This window comes from Bombus vancouverensis, unplaced genomic scaffold (genome assembly GCF_051014615.1).
Source record: "Bombus vancouverensis nearcticus unplaced genomic scaffold, iyBomVanc1_principal scaffold0035, whole genome shotgun sequence".
NCBI lineage: Eukaryota > Metazoa > Arthropoda > Insecta > Hymenoptera > Apidae > Bombus > Bombus vancouverensis.
In genome coordinates this window covers 162,901-180,195 of record NW_027468926.1, presented here as the reverse complement: position 1 = coordinate 180,195, position 17,295 = coordinate 162,901, and the positions used below count along the sequence as shown (strand labels likewise).

Here is a 17,295-nt window from a genome sequence, read left to right as displayed (position 1 = left end):
TCGCGGTGCGCGCGGGAGGGGCCCCCTGCCACCCCCTCTTCGTGCGATCTCCAATCCACTCTCCGGAGTTTTCCTCTGGCTCTCCGCCCCTGTCTCGGGGATCAGCTTCGCCGGCTGCTTCTTCCCTGCCTCCTTCTTCTTTCCTCTTCTTTTCCTTCCGACGGTCTGCCATTCGGTGACAGCCGTTCGGCCTCCCTTGAGCGCTGGGGCGCTTGGGGCTCCAGGCTCCATCCCTCTCGTGTTCGCGGCAGGGGCGACCTCCTTTCCTTCTCCTTTTTCTGTTCCCTGCAGTTGTTCCTCCAGTCGGTGCAGCAAGGACCTCATCTCCTCTACATGGTGCTCGACTGCAGCGAGACGCGCCCTGTAGCTGCTCTCATCCGCGGTGGGGCGCGAGGCCGGCTCTTTTCGGAGTGCCTCTACCGCCGCCTCCAGTGTTGCTATGCGTCCTTGCGTTATAGCGAGTACGTCGGTGACAGGGTCCGTTCTCCTCACTATCTCTGTCACGCCCGCGGTGATGGTTCTCGCCGCCTCCTTCAGGGTTTTCCCCTGCGTGCCCTTGTGGCTGCGGGGTGCCTCGGCAGCCTTGGCCACCTCGGCGGCCCGGCGAATCAGTTCGGCTCCTATGTCCGCCGTTGTGGCTGTTCTCATTTCTTCAGCCGGGTCCGTGGGGAGTTCGGGGGATTCGTTGGCCTTCTTTCTCTTCGCTCGGGGTGCTTCTCTGGCGGGGGTTTCCTCCTCCTCTGTTGTTTCCTCAGTCTATATTCCCTCCTTGTACAGCGTGAAGCGGGAGGGTCCCTCCTTTGGCGGCATCGCCTTCGTCACGCTCCAGGTGCTAACGTGCGGCGGCTCCGCAGCCAGTTCCGTTTCCCTCCGTCCCCTAGCGTTTTCCTCTACCACCTTCTCCTTCGCCATGATTGCGTCCGTTTCCCCGTTGGGCAGGAAATGTCGCTCGGTCAGCACTTGCCACTCTGCCAGTCGCTGTCACTTTCAAGTGGCCCGCGCAACGCGCTACGGCGCACGCGCCAATATGGCTGCGTCTGGGTAGTTCCTCAGGTAGCCCTTGTAGCGGCGCTGTTGTCACGCGTCCTAATATGGCTACTCCACCGTCCTAACCTCACACTTGGTATGTTTCGCTTTAACTCCTCCTTGTCCAAGCCGGACTACCCGCATCCACACCCGTTTTGCGCTCACAGGCACTAGTCCTCCATTCTGGTTACCTCCCTTGCCCAGGCTCTCCAGTTTACCGGAGATTTCGATTACGCTCGCAGCTCCGTCCTCTCTACGTCTGCCTCCCATGTATCCCCAGCCTGGGTTGTAATGGATCAGATGATACTGGAGTCATAGACTCGATTTCAATGATAAGTGTATTTAAATTTTCGAATGTAAAGAGCTCGATACCTGCGACACGCCTGAAATGTCGTTTGAAGGACTTCACTGCAGCTTCCCATAGCCCTCCGAAGTGAGGTGAGTTGGGAGGAATGAAGAGCCATTCGATCCGTCGGTCGGCTAAAAAGGACTGAACCTTTACCTTATGATCGTCGGATTGCAGGAGATTTCGGAGCTCTCGTAATTCATTGTTGGCGCCAACGAAGTTGGTACCGTTGTCGGAGTAAATTGTCACACAGAATCCTCGGCGAGCGATGAATCTTCGCAGAGCAGCAATGAAGGCCTCGCTAGTGAGGTCGCTGACCAGCTCGATGTGGACTGCTTTGACTGCAAGACATATAAAGATTGCTACATATACCTTAGTTTTGCGTCGGTTGCGATCCTTTCGTTCTTTGATGTAAAACGGTCCGCAATAATCTATTCCGACGTTGGTAAACGGTCGAGATTCCGTTATCCGTGCAGCTGGGAGGTCGCCCATTACGTAATCCACTGGAGGTGGATTAGCTCGGCAGCAACGGACGCACTTCTTCAGCGTGCTCCAAACTTGACTACGTCCGTCGATAGGCCAATAAGATCTTCTTAAGGCGTATAAGGTAGCTTGAGTTCCGGAGTGGACATTGATGAGGTGTTCATGCTCGATTATGAGCGCTGTGACTTAGGATTTGGGTAGAATGAGTGGGTGTTTCTGACTGAACGGCATTGATGAGTGACTGAGTCGGCCTCCGACTCGCAACATCCCGTCTTTGTCGAGAAATGGATTGAGTCGTTGCAGCTTCCCCTTCACTGCAGAATTTCGATCTGTTCGGAGAGTGCGGATTTCATCTGAAAAATAACAGAGTTGTAACAGTTTGATCAATTTGTTATGCGCATTGGTTAAATCATGTGTGGTTAGAGGTCTCCCTCGATCCTGTTTTTGTCTCCATCGGAGGCAACGAGTGGTAGTTCTAATCAGCTTGGGCCAAGAAGAAAATCTCTCCAGTAGACTGTGGTCAGCGGGAGTCACGGCCAGACATGTTGCTTTCTTCTGCTCTGATATTTCAGTTAATGGTACTGGGTTCCACGTCGGCCAGTATCTTTCTGGTTGTTGGAGCCATTCCGGACCATGTTGCCAAATGGTTGGTCGCAGGAAATCTTCGGGTGATTGGCCTCGAGATATGAGATCTGCAGGGTTATCGGCAGCGGGAATGTGACGCCAATCTGAGGTGTGAGTCTTCTGCTGCATTTCTGTCACACGATTAGCGACAAAGGTTTTCAGCGTATGGGGTGATGTATTGATCCAATGAAGTACGATTGTAGAATCCGTCCAGTAAACAGTCCGAGAAATGTTGCTTGGTAAAGCTTGAAGGACTGTGGTGGCCAATGATGCGAGAAGAAGTGCTCCACTCAGTTCCAGCCTTGGAATGGTTTGTGATTTCAGTGGAGCCACCTTTGATTTTGCAGTGAGGAGTCGTGTCCAGACATGACCATCCGGAGTGATGATGCGAAGGTAAACGCATGCCCCATAAGCCCTTTCGCTAGCGTCACAGAACCCGTGTAATTCATTTCCGCTGCTGCCTTGATTATCGTTTTACGTGGAAACTTCACGTTATTCAATAATGGCAGCTGTGCATAATATTTGCTCCATTCCGTGTGCACGTCAGCCGGTAGAGATTCGTCCCAATCAATTTTTAAAGTCCAGAGTCGTTGGAGCAGCATCTTAGCTCGAACGATCACTGGTGGCAATAATCCGAGGGGGTCGTAGATCTTGGCGATTTCGGAGCTGATTGTTCTCTTCGTGATTCGAGAGGCGGTGGAATTAATTTTTACGGAATATAGGATCGAATCGTCAAAGGAATTCCAAACCACACCCAGAGTTTTGAAGGTTTGCGATTCGCCTAGTAGCAGCTTGTCGTTTATGTCCTGCTCGGAAAGTCCTCGTAGCAGTTCCCGGTCGTTCGATGCCCATTTTCGAATGTTTAAGCCGGCTAGTTCAAGCAGTTCCGTGAGCTCCGTTCTCAATGATCGTGCCTCGACCTTTCTATCAACTCCAGTGAGAACATCGTCGACGTAGAAGTCTCGCTGTAAGACCGTCGCCGCTCGTGGGTACCGATGTCCCCCGTCGTCCGCCAGTTGTTTGAGGCACCGAATGGCTAGATCAGGGGCCGCTGACAGCCCGAATGTCACTGTATTAAGTTGATAGGTGTCAACTTCTCCATCAGAATTGCGCCACAAAATTTGTTGAAATTTTCGATCCTCTGGACGCACAAGAAATTGTCGATACATCTTTTCGACATCGCCTGTACTGACGTATTGATGAGAACAAAATCTTAGAAGGATGAAGAATAAGTCATCTTGTAGTTTCGGTCCCGTATGAAGTACGTCGTTTAATGAAACTCCGGTGGTGGTTGGTGCAGATCCGTCAAACACAAATCGGAGTTTTGTAGTTTGGCTGGACTCTTTGATCACACCGTGATGTGGCAGAAAATATCCGTCGTCCGTGCAGTTGTCCGTGGTAATCTTCGTCATGTGTCCTAATTCCACATATTCTTGTATCACGGCGCGATAGTCGGCTTCGAATCGTTTGTCTCGTTGGAATCGACGACAGAGGGAAATGAGTCGCTTCATCGCCATTGTCTTAGAGAATCCAAGCGAAGGAGTTGTTTCGTTGAATGGGAGAGCGACCATGTATCGCCCTTCGTTGGTGCGTTGAACGTGATTTCGAAAGTGTTCTTCGCACTGTCGTTCCGCTTCCGAAATGTGTGCAGTGGGCGTTCATTCGTCGATTTCCCAAAAACGGGCGAGGTCCGCCTGTAAAGCCGCCGTGGAGGCGTGAAATGCGAGTGCTGATGATTGCGAGGTTGGGCTCTCCCCGATGACCCATCCGAATCGCGTTTTTTGCAGACGCAAGTCGGGCCCGTTTGCTTGACTGATGTCAAGTTGGCCGACACAGAGTGATGCTAGCGTTGGTCCGGCGCTCAACAATATTTCGATCGGCGCAAGCCTATGGAATCTTGGATCGGCTAGTTGGAGATTCCTCGGTATATGTATTATTGAGCGATCTACGGGTTGATCTGGGACCCAAGGCGATATTGTCGGTATGATTAGGAACGTCAAGGTGCGTTCGTATGTGCCGTCGATGGAGGTGATCGTGGCCGTGATGTAACGTTTCGAGGTTGTCGATAACGTGTTGAGTGTTCCGATTGGGACCTAACATTTCCGTTGGTTAAGTATTAGCGAATCAGCGAGTTTTTCGGTGATAAAGTTCATGCTAGAGCCGGTGTCTAGCAGAGCTCAACAACGGAATGGTTGAACTTTATTGTTCAATAGGTTGACCTGCGCTGTGACTAACAAATCGTGCTGCAGTGGTTCACAAGGAAGCGAGATCAATGAGTCCGTTTTCTGTGGTTCGGTCCCTCACAAGGTCGTTTGATGACGTCATTGTTTTCCTTGTCGTCTAGGACTGGACGATATATTTGATCCCGATGCCGTCGTTCGCGATAACCGAGATTCACGTTTCGGAGATGTTCGCGGAGACGATCGGGGAGACGATCGGGGAGACGTGGATGCGCGTCTCGAACGATGTGACTATCGCGGGGTCGGTGATCGACCGTTGGATGATCGATCGCTCGATGAACGACCGCTCGATGACCGGCTTACACGTGGTCGTGATTTGCTATGACCATGGTCTTGATGTAGGTATGTATGGTGTCGCTGCTTGCAGATGCGACATGAACCGGCGGAGCAATGAGTAATAGCGTGTCCCTTACCTAAGCAATTGGTACATAGAGACGCCCTCTTGGCGATTTCAAGGCGTTTTTTAGGCGACTTCGCTTTGAAGACATCACAATTCCATAATTCGTGTTGTCCTTGACAATTCGGACACACCAACGTATTATGTGTACTTGTGAATGCGTAACTTCGCGGTGCGTTCTGTCGCTGACGTTTGTGTTGATCGGACTCCCTTTTTATCACGGTTGATGCAGAGCTTGTCCTGTCGCCGTTCGTCCGTGTTTTCAGAAAGTCTACCAGATGCCTATATGACGGCATTTTCTTGTCCGGCAATGTGCGCTGCCATTTGCGAATGATGGCTGAAGGTAGCTTCGACGTGAATAATTTTATAAGAGCGACATTTGAGGTAACTGGTTCACCGAGTTTTTCTAACGCTTGGAGGTTTACCTTGACCGTCTCAAGAAAATCATCTATCGCTTCGGGTGTCTCTTTGGTTATTTTCGGATAATCAAAAATCAAGTCCCAGTCGCGCATGCAGACTTGACGGTGGCAGTCGAATTTTTCCTTCTGAACGTCAATAGCGATCGAATAATTTAACTCGGTGACATCTAACGATTGTATGCTTCGCGCGGCCTTTCCGGTCAAAGAGGATCGTAGGTAGTGGAATTTCTGCACGGGTGTAAGTCGCTCGCTTCGATCGATAGTGGATAAGAAGGAGTCGCATGTCTAATATTTCGATTAGTTGCTCTACTTGCGGTAGTTCGCCATTCTGGATCATCTAGACTCAACAAAGATGCGTTCAATTTATCCATGCCTTAAAAAGCTCTGTAGCGTCAAAAGAGTTAGAATTTGCTTCAAACCATGTTGTTGTTTTGCTTCGGAATATCAAGAGGTATTGTAAGGAATTATAAGCTCCGGGCAAAACAATGGCGCCGCTACATGTATCCGTAAGACAAGACGAATTTGTATCTTTTGACCTCCTTCTGACGATTATGACTAAACGAACGTGATCGCAAACGATTCAGTATAAACTGTGACTAAACGTCTGTATAGATATCGTTTTGCGACAAGATCTGTTTTAAATACACTAACGAGTACACATATTGGTAGTCTCATTATTCGATCCCGTACAGCTCTTATTAAGGAAGATAGACGCCTGTGACAGTATTCAGCATGGCCAACTTTGAACAGGGCATATTGATAAGCCAGAGTAACTCACATACAAATTTTTTTTTTTTTACGTGGAGAAATCCTCATGGACACTCCGCTGTTGCAGTAATTGCGTAACAGCAGAGTAGTGTCGGACTCTTACCGACTAAAACTCCACGATGACCACCCGACGCGTATGACAGGGATGCTCCAGGATTCTCTTATGAATTAACTTCAGTTGCACCTCCTTCACGCGTTCTCTATTTCTAGCTAGTCCTAATATTTCCTGAATATTGAATTGGCGTTAGGGGGGGCCATTACCCCTAGCGAAGTCTCTCCTTATTGTTATTCAGTGGAGGCTTGTCTTGTGTGCTTCGACAACTCGCATACAACCTGGTGGTACAAGCTACGAAAACACTTTTCGGGACATGAGAAGACACATTAGCACAGATAACGTACAAAAGGTATTAGAGCCCACCAAATAAGATTTGCTACAATTTGCTGTAGTTCGTCACAATAAGCCTATGAGTATCGTGTGTCAAACGATTTTCGAATTAGTTGATGCTTGGATGTTCAAGATACGGAAGCGCGGAGTGATGAGACGTTTACGTACAACTTGATCATGGTGCAACCCATTCATCAGCCAGAAAACTTCATGCCCGATTTTCTAAAAAGAAAGACATTTCCCCCCTTCTTTATGCCGTACCAATCCTCTCTCGTCGTTCCTTATCTCATACAGAGACAGGCCAAATAATGTTGCCGATGACGGCCAACAGCCTGGGTACATGTACGGGTCTCTTGCCTGCGACAGAATTTCGTTATGTGTAGTATGCGGGGCAGAAAAGCATTTTTGCCATTAATATGAACTAGAAGATTGCAGAAAAACTGTAAACATTTTCCAAATTTTATTAATTTCATTTCATTTCTTAAAGTCAGAAAACTGTTAATCAACATTAAGCAAATATACAAAATCATGACGTACAGTATAATGGAGCGAATATTAGAAACGATACTACTAAATCTACAAGCTAAAATGTACTATACAAATTTTCTTCAAACTATAAAACATACAAAGTATATATCTCTGAAAATAAAAAATATCGGATCAAATACTCTTCGAACATACCTCGACCGCTCATTATTACGTATATTACCAAACCAATACATATAATATAATATATAAACCAAACCAATGAAAGGCGCAGAGACTGGAGAACATGGGGTCCTCGAGCGTGCAGTACGCTTCAGCACCGCTGCAAACACCAACTCCCTCCGCTTGTCCCAATGCCATCTCGTACGGTGAGACTGCAAACAAAAAATATCCATATATACATCAAGATAGTAATGCGATTTCTATTCTTGCAGCACCGACGTAATACACGGTGCACTGTAATCGCTCGAGATTCCATTTAGTTGTTGAAATCTCTACGCATTTGGTAGATAAAACGATGCGAGTAATCCTCTTGTCACAGTTAGGTCTTCCAAACCTGATCGCTTGCATTTTTCCCGCTACTTCAGCGTTGTAACGTTACTTTTATTTCTGCCAACTTAGACACGACATCGTCTAAACTGCCCACTTCAGGACACGATGGCTCCTCCCGGGGATTCTGTTGAGACGATTCCGGATTTTCCGTGTCCTCACCATTGTAGAGTTCATAATTTGTATAATTTACCTTCTTCTTCAAGCATTGTTTTTTAAATTTCTGCCATTTTGAAGCTGCTGATAATCGCCGGATGCGTAAATCATTTTTAGCTTTGGAAAGAGCGCACGTCAGCATTGCTTCAATCCGTAAATCGCGTCTGCGCATTCGGCGACACTTTGATCTTTTGCGGCGAACTTCGTCAATCCATGTTAGTAACCGTTCTGTTTCTGGCTTGTTGGCGTTTGTTTTTGAAAGTCCCTTCTTTGTCCTCGCCATGCTTTCTCAACTATTTCACCCAATTATTGAGTAAGTAAAATGTATACCAACCTGTATCCGGCTCGTGTTTGTTGTAGAACAAAACAGAAGAGATTCACACAACTGCACACAAAGGATTTGAAACCACCGAGCAAAACACCCTCCTCACAGCACAGTCGTAAGATGACTAAGGGAAGTCTACGCTGCGCGTCCGAAGTCCGCTTTCTATACCCCCTCCCCTGTCTTTATGACGTAGTCTTACGCGCGAAAATGGAAACTCGTTCCGTGTAAAATCTTACGTTGGCCTTACATTCTAAGAATTTTTGAAAAATACTTCACTCCAATTAATTTTTAAATATATGTGCGACAATTTTAGTGCTAAATTTTATATATTTTGTACATTATATTAAAATTCTTGATTTACAGGAAATAATCAATAGCGTATGAAGGTGTACTGCACGTATTATTTGGCACGTACATTAATGTTGATGCAAAAATAATTATTCCAATGATTTTAAGTTACACACATAATAGATAAAGTAGGCTGTAGACTATGAAATTCGTATGAAATAAGCAGAGAATAGTAACTAAATAAATGTATATGTATATGGAACATAAATCTTGTAAAAATAATATATTAAATTACATTCAAATCAAATATATGAACAAGATCTATTGACTTTTAATTATTTTTTTGAAGCACTAGTATCAAATAAAATTGCGTCATTACGAATACAAAACCAATAACGTTGATATAAAAATGTCATCCCGAAACACAGTTTGACGTGATACAAGTTTATTATTTCAATTTAAGCAGAAAATATCTAATCATATTTAACAATTTTGAAAAACATGCCTCTACTAAACTAGCATTATCTTTTCCAATACCATCGGCAAGGCCCTGAACAGCAAGCAGTTCAGCAGTTGTTAAAAAACTAGCCAATTGTACCAGAACCACATTTACTTCACCCTGATACATAAAATCAACCAATGCAGCCAAATCAACGAAATTTACATTAGATTACGAGATAAAAATATGACCTTTTTCATCTTAATGTCTCCCAAAAACGGATTTAGCAGAAAGTATACGACATCTATAACGATCCAATTAGAAACTACCAGAGTATGTGTATTTTAAGCGGATCTTTAAACGTCGATTAAACGCGTTCTCTATCCAATCCTGGCTGAAACATAATTACTCACACTCCCAGTATCCCACCTCTAAGACATTCCAATAAACGTACCATGTAAACACGAATCCAACGCGTTCCAGGAATAGAATCAACTGTCTGTAGTTGTTTAGCTGTACACGACGAGTACAATTGTTGAGGGTACTCCTCTAGTACAAAACAGACACCCAAACAACAATTTTTCAACACAAAAATATTTAAAACAATAGTTATAAAAGCATGATACTTAATACCAGGCTTGACATCAGGTATAAGCAAAAATAAATTTCTTCAAACAAATTTCAAGTTAAATCTTTAGCTTGTGTAATTATATCAAACTTGCTCAATTAACAACGAGCAATTTCCATCGTGTTTTGACAACTGACTCATCGATGATGTTTTTCCTTGGAATTGAAAAAGGAATGTGCATAATTTTGTCCTCCGTCCACACTCAAAATACTATCTACATGCTATAATTAGGGATTCAATTTTATAATACGTTGCCTCACTTTCCATCACTGCTTTCCTACTATCAGTCACTTGAACTGTAATATAAACCAGTCTTTTATTTCCAATACTATTCTGCATACCATTTATCAGGAACAATACATTTTATTTGTTAATTTAATAACATGCGAAGTTTCTCACTTGTCCTAATATCAATCAATGGATAGGTGAATTGAAATCTGTGAAAATAATGTAATATCGGAAAATAAGGATGGAAATTTTTTCCCGATTACTTGCAACTTATTAATATTTAATTGAATATACATATATAAATTGGACAGGAAACGATATTTGTTTAACGGAAACTAAATGCAATACTCGTATCTGTATCAAATAACTTTACAGTTATTTGACCACTCTCGTCACAACGAATCTAACACACACTCTCTCTCTCTCTAACAACTCTATCAATTCTCACAACTCTACTCTTCGACGACTCGATACCTCTAACGACTCTACTCTTCGACGACTCAATTAGCTCTGATTCTCGCAACACGCACACTTTTCGACTCGCCTTGCGTAGCGAAACCGTACTTCTTCTAACGTCGTCTATTGTTTCCCTCATACCTATGTAAGAACTACCAACTACATGCCTTTAGTCACGTAGGCACTCTTAAATGTAAACGAACCACAGAAACACGACGTACACGGTTTTTCTGTTTTCAACTGATTTCTAATTCGAATTACTTTACGATATTACAATAAGTATCTAGTAACACGACTTCCGAACCGATGTAATTATTGCAATGATTGTTAAATTTCAAAACAATTTCCTATCCATGTTAAACATATTACGTATATGTGCATGTCTAGTATTTCGATTAGTGGCTCTACTTGCGGTAGTTCGCCATTCTGGATCATCTAGACTCAACAAAGATGCATTCAATTTATCCATGCCTTAAAAAGCTCTGTAGCGTCAAAAGAGTTAGAATTTGCTTCAAACCATGTTGTTGTTTTGCTTCGGAATATCAAGAGGTATTGTAAGGAATTATAAGCAAAACAATGGCGCCGCTACATGTATCCGTAAGACAAGACGAATTTGTATCTTTTGACCTCCTTCTGACGATTATGACTTAACGAAGGTGATCGCAAACGATTCAGTATAAACTGTGACTAAACGTCTGTATAGATATCGTTTTGCGACAAGATCTGTTTTAAATGCACTAACGAGTACACATATTGGTAGTCTCATTATTCGATCCCGTACAGCTCTTATTAAGGAAGATAGACGCCTGTGACAGTATTCAGCATGGCCAACATTGAACAGGGCATATTGATAAGCCAGAGTAACTCACATACAAATTTTTTTTTTTTTTTTTTACGTGGAGAAATCCTCATGGACACTCCGCTGTTGCAGTAATTGCGTAACAGCAGAGTAGTGTCGGACTCTTACCGACTAAAACTCCACGATGACCACCCGACGCGTATGACAGGGATGCTCCAGGATTCTCTTATGAATTAACTTCAGTTGCACCCCCTTCACGCGTTCTCTAGTTCTAGCCAGTCCTAATATTTTCTGAATATTGAATTGGCGTTAGGGGGGGCCATTACCCCTAGCGAAGTCTCTCCTTATTGATATTCAGTGGAGGCTTGTCTTGTGTGCTTCGACAACTCGCATACAACCTGGTGGTACAAGCTATGAAAACACTTTTCGGGACATGAGAAGACACATTAGCACAGATAACGTACAAAAGGTATTAGAGCCCACCAAATAAGATTTGCAACAATTTGCTGTAGTTCGTCACAATAAGCCTATGAGTATCGCGTGTCAAACGATTTTCGAATTAGTTGATGCTCGGATGTTCAAGATACGGAAGCGCGGAGTGATGAGACGTTTATGTACAACTTGATCATGGTGCAACCCATTCATCAGCCAGAAAACTTCATGCACGATTTTCTAAAAAGAAAGACATTTTCCCCCTTCTTTATGCCGTACCAATCCTCTCTCGTCGTTCCTTATCTCATACAGAGACAGGCCAAATAATGTTGCCGATGACGGCCAACAGCCTGGGTACATGTACGGGTCTCTTGCCTGCGACAGAATTTCGTTATGTGTAGTATGCGGGGCAGAAAAGCATTTTTGCCATTAATATGAACTAGAAGATTGCAGAAAAACTGTAAACATTTTCCAAATTTTATTAATTTCATTTCATTTCTTAAAGTCTACAAAACTGTTAATCAACATTAAGCAAATATACAAAATCTTGACGTACAGTATAATGGAGCGAATATTAGAAACGATACTACTAAATCTACAAGCTAAAATGTACTATACAAATTTTCTTCAAACTATAAAACATACAAAGTATATATTTCTGAAAATAAAAAATATCGGATCAAACACTCTTCGAACATACCTCGAACGCTCATTATTACGTATATTACCAAACCAATACATATAATATAATATATAAACCAAACCAATGAAAGGCGCAGAGACTGGAGAACATGGGGTCCTCGAGCGTGCAGTACGCTTCAGCATCGCTGCAAACACCAACTCCCTCCGCTTGTCCCAATGCCATCTCGTACGGTGAGACTGCAAACAAAAAATATCCATATATACATCAAGATAGTAATGCGATTTCTATTCTTGCAGCACCGACGTAATACACGGTGCTCCGTAATCGCTCGAGATTCCATTTAGTTGTTGAAATCTCTACGCATTTGGTAGATAAAACGATGCGAGAAATCCTCTTGTCACAGTTAGGTCTTCCAAACCTGATCGCTTGCATTTTTCCCGCTACTTCAGCGTTGTAACGTCACTTTTATTTCTGCCAACTTAGACACGACATCGTCTAAACTGCCCACTTCAGGACACGATGGCTCCTCCCGGGGATTCTGTTGAGACGATTCCGGATTTTCCGTGTCCTCACCATTGTAGAGTTCATAATTTGTATAATTTACCTTCTTCTTCAAGCATTGTTTTTTAAATTTCTGCCATTTTGAAGCTGCTGATAATCGCCGGATGCGTAAATCATTTTTAGCTTTGGAAAGAGCGCACGTCAGCATTGCTTCAATCCGTAAATCGCGTCTGCGCATTCGGCGACACTTTGATCTTTTGCGGCGAACTTCGTCAATCCATGTTAGTATCCGTTCTGTTTCTGGCTTGTTGGCGTTTGTTTTTGAAAGTCCCTTCTTTGTCCTCGCCATGCTTTCTCAACTATTTCACCCAATTATTGAGTAAGTAAAATGTATACCAACCTGTATCCGGCTCGTGTTTGTTGTAGAACAAAACAGAAGAGATTCACACAACTGCACACAAAGGATTTGAAACCAGCGAGCAAAACACCCTCCTCACAGCACAGTCGTAAGATGACTAAGGGAAGTCTACGCTGCGCGTCTGAAGTCCGCTTTCTATACCCCCTCCCCTGTCTTTATGACGTAGTCTTACGCGCGAAAATGGAAACTAGTTCCGTGTAAAATCTTACGTTGGCCTTACATTCTAAGAATTTTTGAAAAATACTTCACTCCAATTAATTTTTAAATATATGTGCGACAATTTTAGTGCTAAATTTTATATATTTTGTACATTATATTAAAATTCTTGATTTACAGGAAATAATCAATAGCGTATGGAGGTGTACTGCACGTATTATTTGGCACGTACATTAATGTTGATGCAAAAATAATTATTCCAATGATTTTAAGTTACACACATAATAGATAAAGTAGGCTGTAGACTATGAAATTCGTATGAAATAAGCAGAGAATAGTAACTAAATAAATGTATATGTATATGGAACATAAATCTTGTAAAAATAATATATTAAATTACATTCAAATCAAATATATGAACAAGATCTATTGACTTTTAATTATTTTTTTGAAGCACTAGTATCAAATAAAATTGCGTCATTACGAATACAAAAACAATAACGTTGATATAAAAATGTCATCCCGAAACACAGTTTGACGTGATACAAGTGTATTATTTTAATTTAAGCAGAAAATATCTAATCATATTTAACAATTTTGAAAAACATACCTCTACTAAACTATCATTATCTTTTCCTATACCATCGGCAAGGCCCTGAACAGCAAGCAGTTCAGCAGCTGTTAAAAAACTAGCCAATTGTTCCCGAACCACATTTACTTCACCCTGATACATAAAATCAACCAATGCAGCCAAATCATCGAAGTTTACATTACATTACGAGATAAAAATATGACCTTTTTCATCTTAATGTCTCCCAAAAACGTATTTAGCAGAAAGGATACGACATCTATAACGATCCAATTAGAAACTACCAGAGCATGTGTATATTAAGCGGATCTTTAAACGTCGATTAAACGCGTTCTCTATCCAATCCTGGCTGAAACATAATTACTCACACCCCCAGTAACCCACCTCTGAGTCATTCCAATCAACGTACCATACGAACACGACTCCAACGCGTTCCAGGAATACAAACAACTGCCTGTAGCTGTTTAGCTGTACACGACGAGTATAATTATTTTGGGTACTCCTCCAGTACAAAACGGACACCCAAACGACAATATTTCAACACAAAAATATTTAAAACAATAGTTATAAAAGCATGATACTTAATACCGCGCTTGACATCAGGTATAAGCAAAAATAAATTTCTTCAAACAAATTTCAAGTTAAATCTTTAGCTTGTGTAATTATATCAAACTTGCTCAATTAACAACGAGCAATTTCCATCGTGTTTTGACAACTGACTCATCGATGATGTTTTTCCTTGGAATTGAAAAAGGAATGTGCATAACTTTGTCCTCCGTCTACACTCAAAATACTATCTACATGCTATAAAGAGGGATTCAATTTTATAATACGTTGCCTCACTTTCCATCACTGCTTTCCTACTATCAGTCACTTGAACTGTAATATAAACCAGTCTGTTGTTTCCAATACTATTCTGCATACCATTTATCAAGAACAATACATTTTATTTGTTAATGTAATAAGATGCGAAGTTCCTCATTTGTCCTAATATCAATCAATGGATAAATGAATTGAAATCTGTGAAAATAATGTAATATCGGAAAATAAGGATAGAAATTTTTTCCCGATTACTTGCAACTTATTAATATTAAATTGAATATACATATATAAATTGGACAGGAAACGATATTTGTTTAACGGAAACTAAATGCAATACTCGTATCTGTATCAAATAACTTTACAGTTATTTGACCACTCTCGTCACAACGAATCTAACACACACCCTCTCTCTCTCTCTAACAACTCTATCAATTCTCACAACTCTATTCTTCGACGTCTCGATACCTCTAACGACTCTACTCTTCGACGACACAATTAGCTCTGATTCTCGCAACACGCACACTTTTCGACTCGCCTTGCGTAGCGAAACCGTCCTTCTTCTAACGTTGTCTATTGTTTCCCTCACCTATGTAAGAACTACCAACTACGTGCCTTTAGTCACGTAGGCACTCTTAAATGTAAACGAACCACAGAAACACGACGTACACGGTTTTTCTATATTCAACTGATTTCTAATTCGAATTACTTTACGATATTACAATAAGTATCTAGTAACACGACTTCCGAACCGATGTAATTATTGCAATGATTGTTAAATTTCGAAACAATTTCCTATCCATGTTAAACATATTACGTATATGTGCATGTCTAGTATTTCGATTAGTGGCTCTACTTGCGGTAGTTCGCCATTCTGGATCATCTAGACTCAACAAAGATGCATTCAATTTATCCATGCCTTAAAAAGCTCTGTAGCGTCAAAAGAGTTAGAATTTGCTTCAAACCATGTTGTTGTTTTGCTTCGGAATATCAAGAGGTACTGTAAGGAATTATAAGCTCCGGGAAAAACAATGGCGCCGCTACATGTATCCGTAAGACAAGACGAATTTGTATCTTTTGACCTTCTTCTGACTATTATGACTAAACGAACGTGATCGCAAACGATTCAGTATAAACTGTGACTAAACGTCTGTATAGATATCGTTTCGCGACAAGATCTGTTTTTAATACACTAACGAGTACACATATTGGCAGTCTCATTATTCGATCCCCTACAGCTCTTATTATGGAAAATAGAGGCCTGTGACAGTATTCAGCTTGGCCAACTATGAACAGGGCATATTGATAAGCCAGAGTAACTCACATACAAATTTTTTTTTTTTTACGTGGAGGAATCCTCATGGACACTCCGCTGTTGCAGAAATTGCGTAACAGCAGAGCAGTGTCGAACTCTTACGGACTAAAACTCCACGATGACCACCCGACGCGTATGACAGGGATGCTCCAGGATTCCCTTATGAATTAACTTCAGTTGCACCCCCTTCACGCGTTCTCTAGTTCTAGCCAGTCCTATTATTTCCATACTATTGAATAGGCGCTAGGGTGGGGGGGGGGCATTACACCTAGCGCTGTCTCTCCTTATTGATATTCACCGGAGGCTTGTCTTGTGTGCTTCGACAACTCGCATACAACCTGGTGGTACAAGCTATGAAAGCACTTTTCCGGACATGAGAATACACATTAGCCCAGATAACATACAAAAGGTATTAGAGCTCACCAAATAAGATTTGCTACAATTTGCTGTAATTCGTCACAATAATCCTATGAGTATCGCGTGTCAGATGATTTTCGAATTAGTTGATGCTTGGATGTTCAAGATACGGAAGCGCGGAGTGATGAGACGTTTATGTACAACTTGATCATGGTGCAACCCATTCAGCAGCCAGAAAACTTCATGCACGATTTTCTAAAAAGAAAGACATTTCCCCCCTTCTTTATGCCGTATCAGTCCTCTCTCGTCGCTCCTTATCTCAAGCAGAGACAGGCCAAATAATGTTGCCGGTGAAGGCCAACAGCCTGGGTACATGTACGGGTCTCCTGCCTGCAACATAATTTCGTTATGTGTAGTATGCGCGTCAGAAAAGCATTTTTGCCATAAATATGAACTAGAAGATTGCAGAAAAACTGTACACGTTTTCCAAATTTTATTAATTTCATTTCATTTCTTAAAGTCTACAAAACTGTTAATCAACATTGAGCAAATATACAAAATCTTGACGTACAGAATAATGGAGCGAATATTAGAAACGATACTACTAAATCTACAAGCTAAAATGTACTATACAAATTTTCTTCAAGCCATAAGACATACAAAGTATATATTTCTGAAAATGAAAAATATCGGATCAAACACTCTTCGAACATACTTCGAACGCTCATTATTACGTATCTTATCAAATTAATACATACAATATAATATATAAACCAAACCAATGAAAGGCGCAGAGACTGGAGAACATGGGGTCCTCGAGCGTGCAGTACGCTTCAGCATCGCTGCAAACACCAACTCCCTCTGCTTGTCCCAATGCCATCTCGTACGGTGAGACTGCAAACAAAAAATATCCATATATACATCAAGATAGTAATGCGATTTCTATTCTTGCAGCACCGACGTAATACACGGTGTTCCGTAATCGCTCGAGATTCCATTTAGTTGTTGAAATCTCTACGCATT

The 17,295-nt window shown here is 42.2% G+C and overlaps 1 protein-coding gene and 1 pseudogene across 1 annotated transcript; both read right to left on the bottom strand.

Annotated features, from left to right (window-relative positions):
• Positions 1–1,095: 1,095 nt before the first annotated feature.
• LOC117165607 (uncharacterized) lies at positions 1,096–3,996 on the bottom strand. The gene is made up of 4 exons (XM_076626892.1): positions 3,006–3,996; positions 2,077–2,940; positions 1,529–1,713; positions 1,096–1,332 (listed from the first exon to the last, which is right to left on the bottom strand). Exons 1-4 carry the CDS (start codon positions 3,994–3,996, stop codon positions 1,096–1,098), a joined length of 2,277 nt encoding a protein of 758 aa, XP_076483007.1.
• An 804-nt stretch (positions 3,997–4,800) lies between these two features.
• LOC143304428 (uncharacterized) overlaps positions 4,801–17,295 on the bottom strand; it is a 64,626-nt pseudogene continuing 52,131 nt past the window's right edge.

Coding starts and splice junctions, on each gene's coding strand:
- LOC117165607 (XM_076626892.1), bottom strand. CDS start 3,996: ATGGCGATGAAGCGACTCATTTCCCTCTGTCGTCGATTCCAACGAGAC. Junction 2,941..3,005: donor TGACGTGCACACGGAATGGA/GCAAATATTATG, acceptor ACGATAATCAAG/GCAGCAGCGGAAATGAATTA. Junction 1,714..2,076: donor TCACTCATCAATGCCGTTCA/GTCAGAAACACC, acceptor TATGTCTTGCAG/TCAAAGCAGTCCACATCGAG.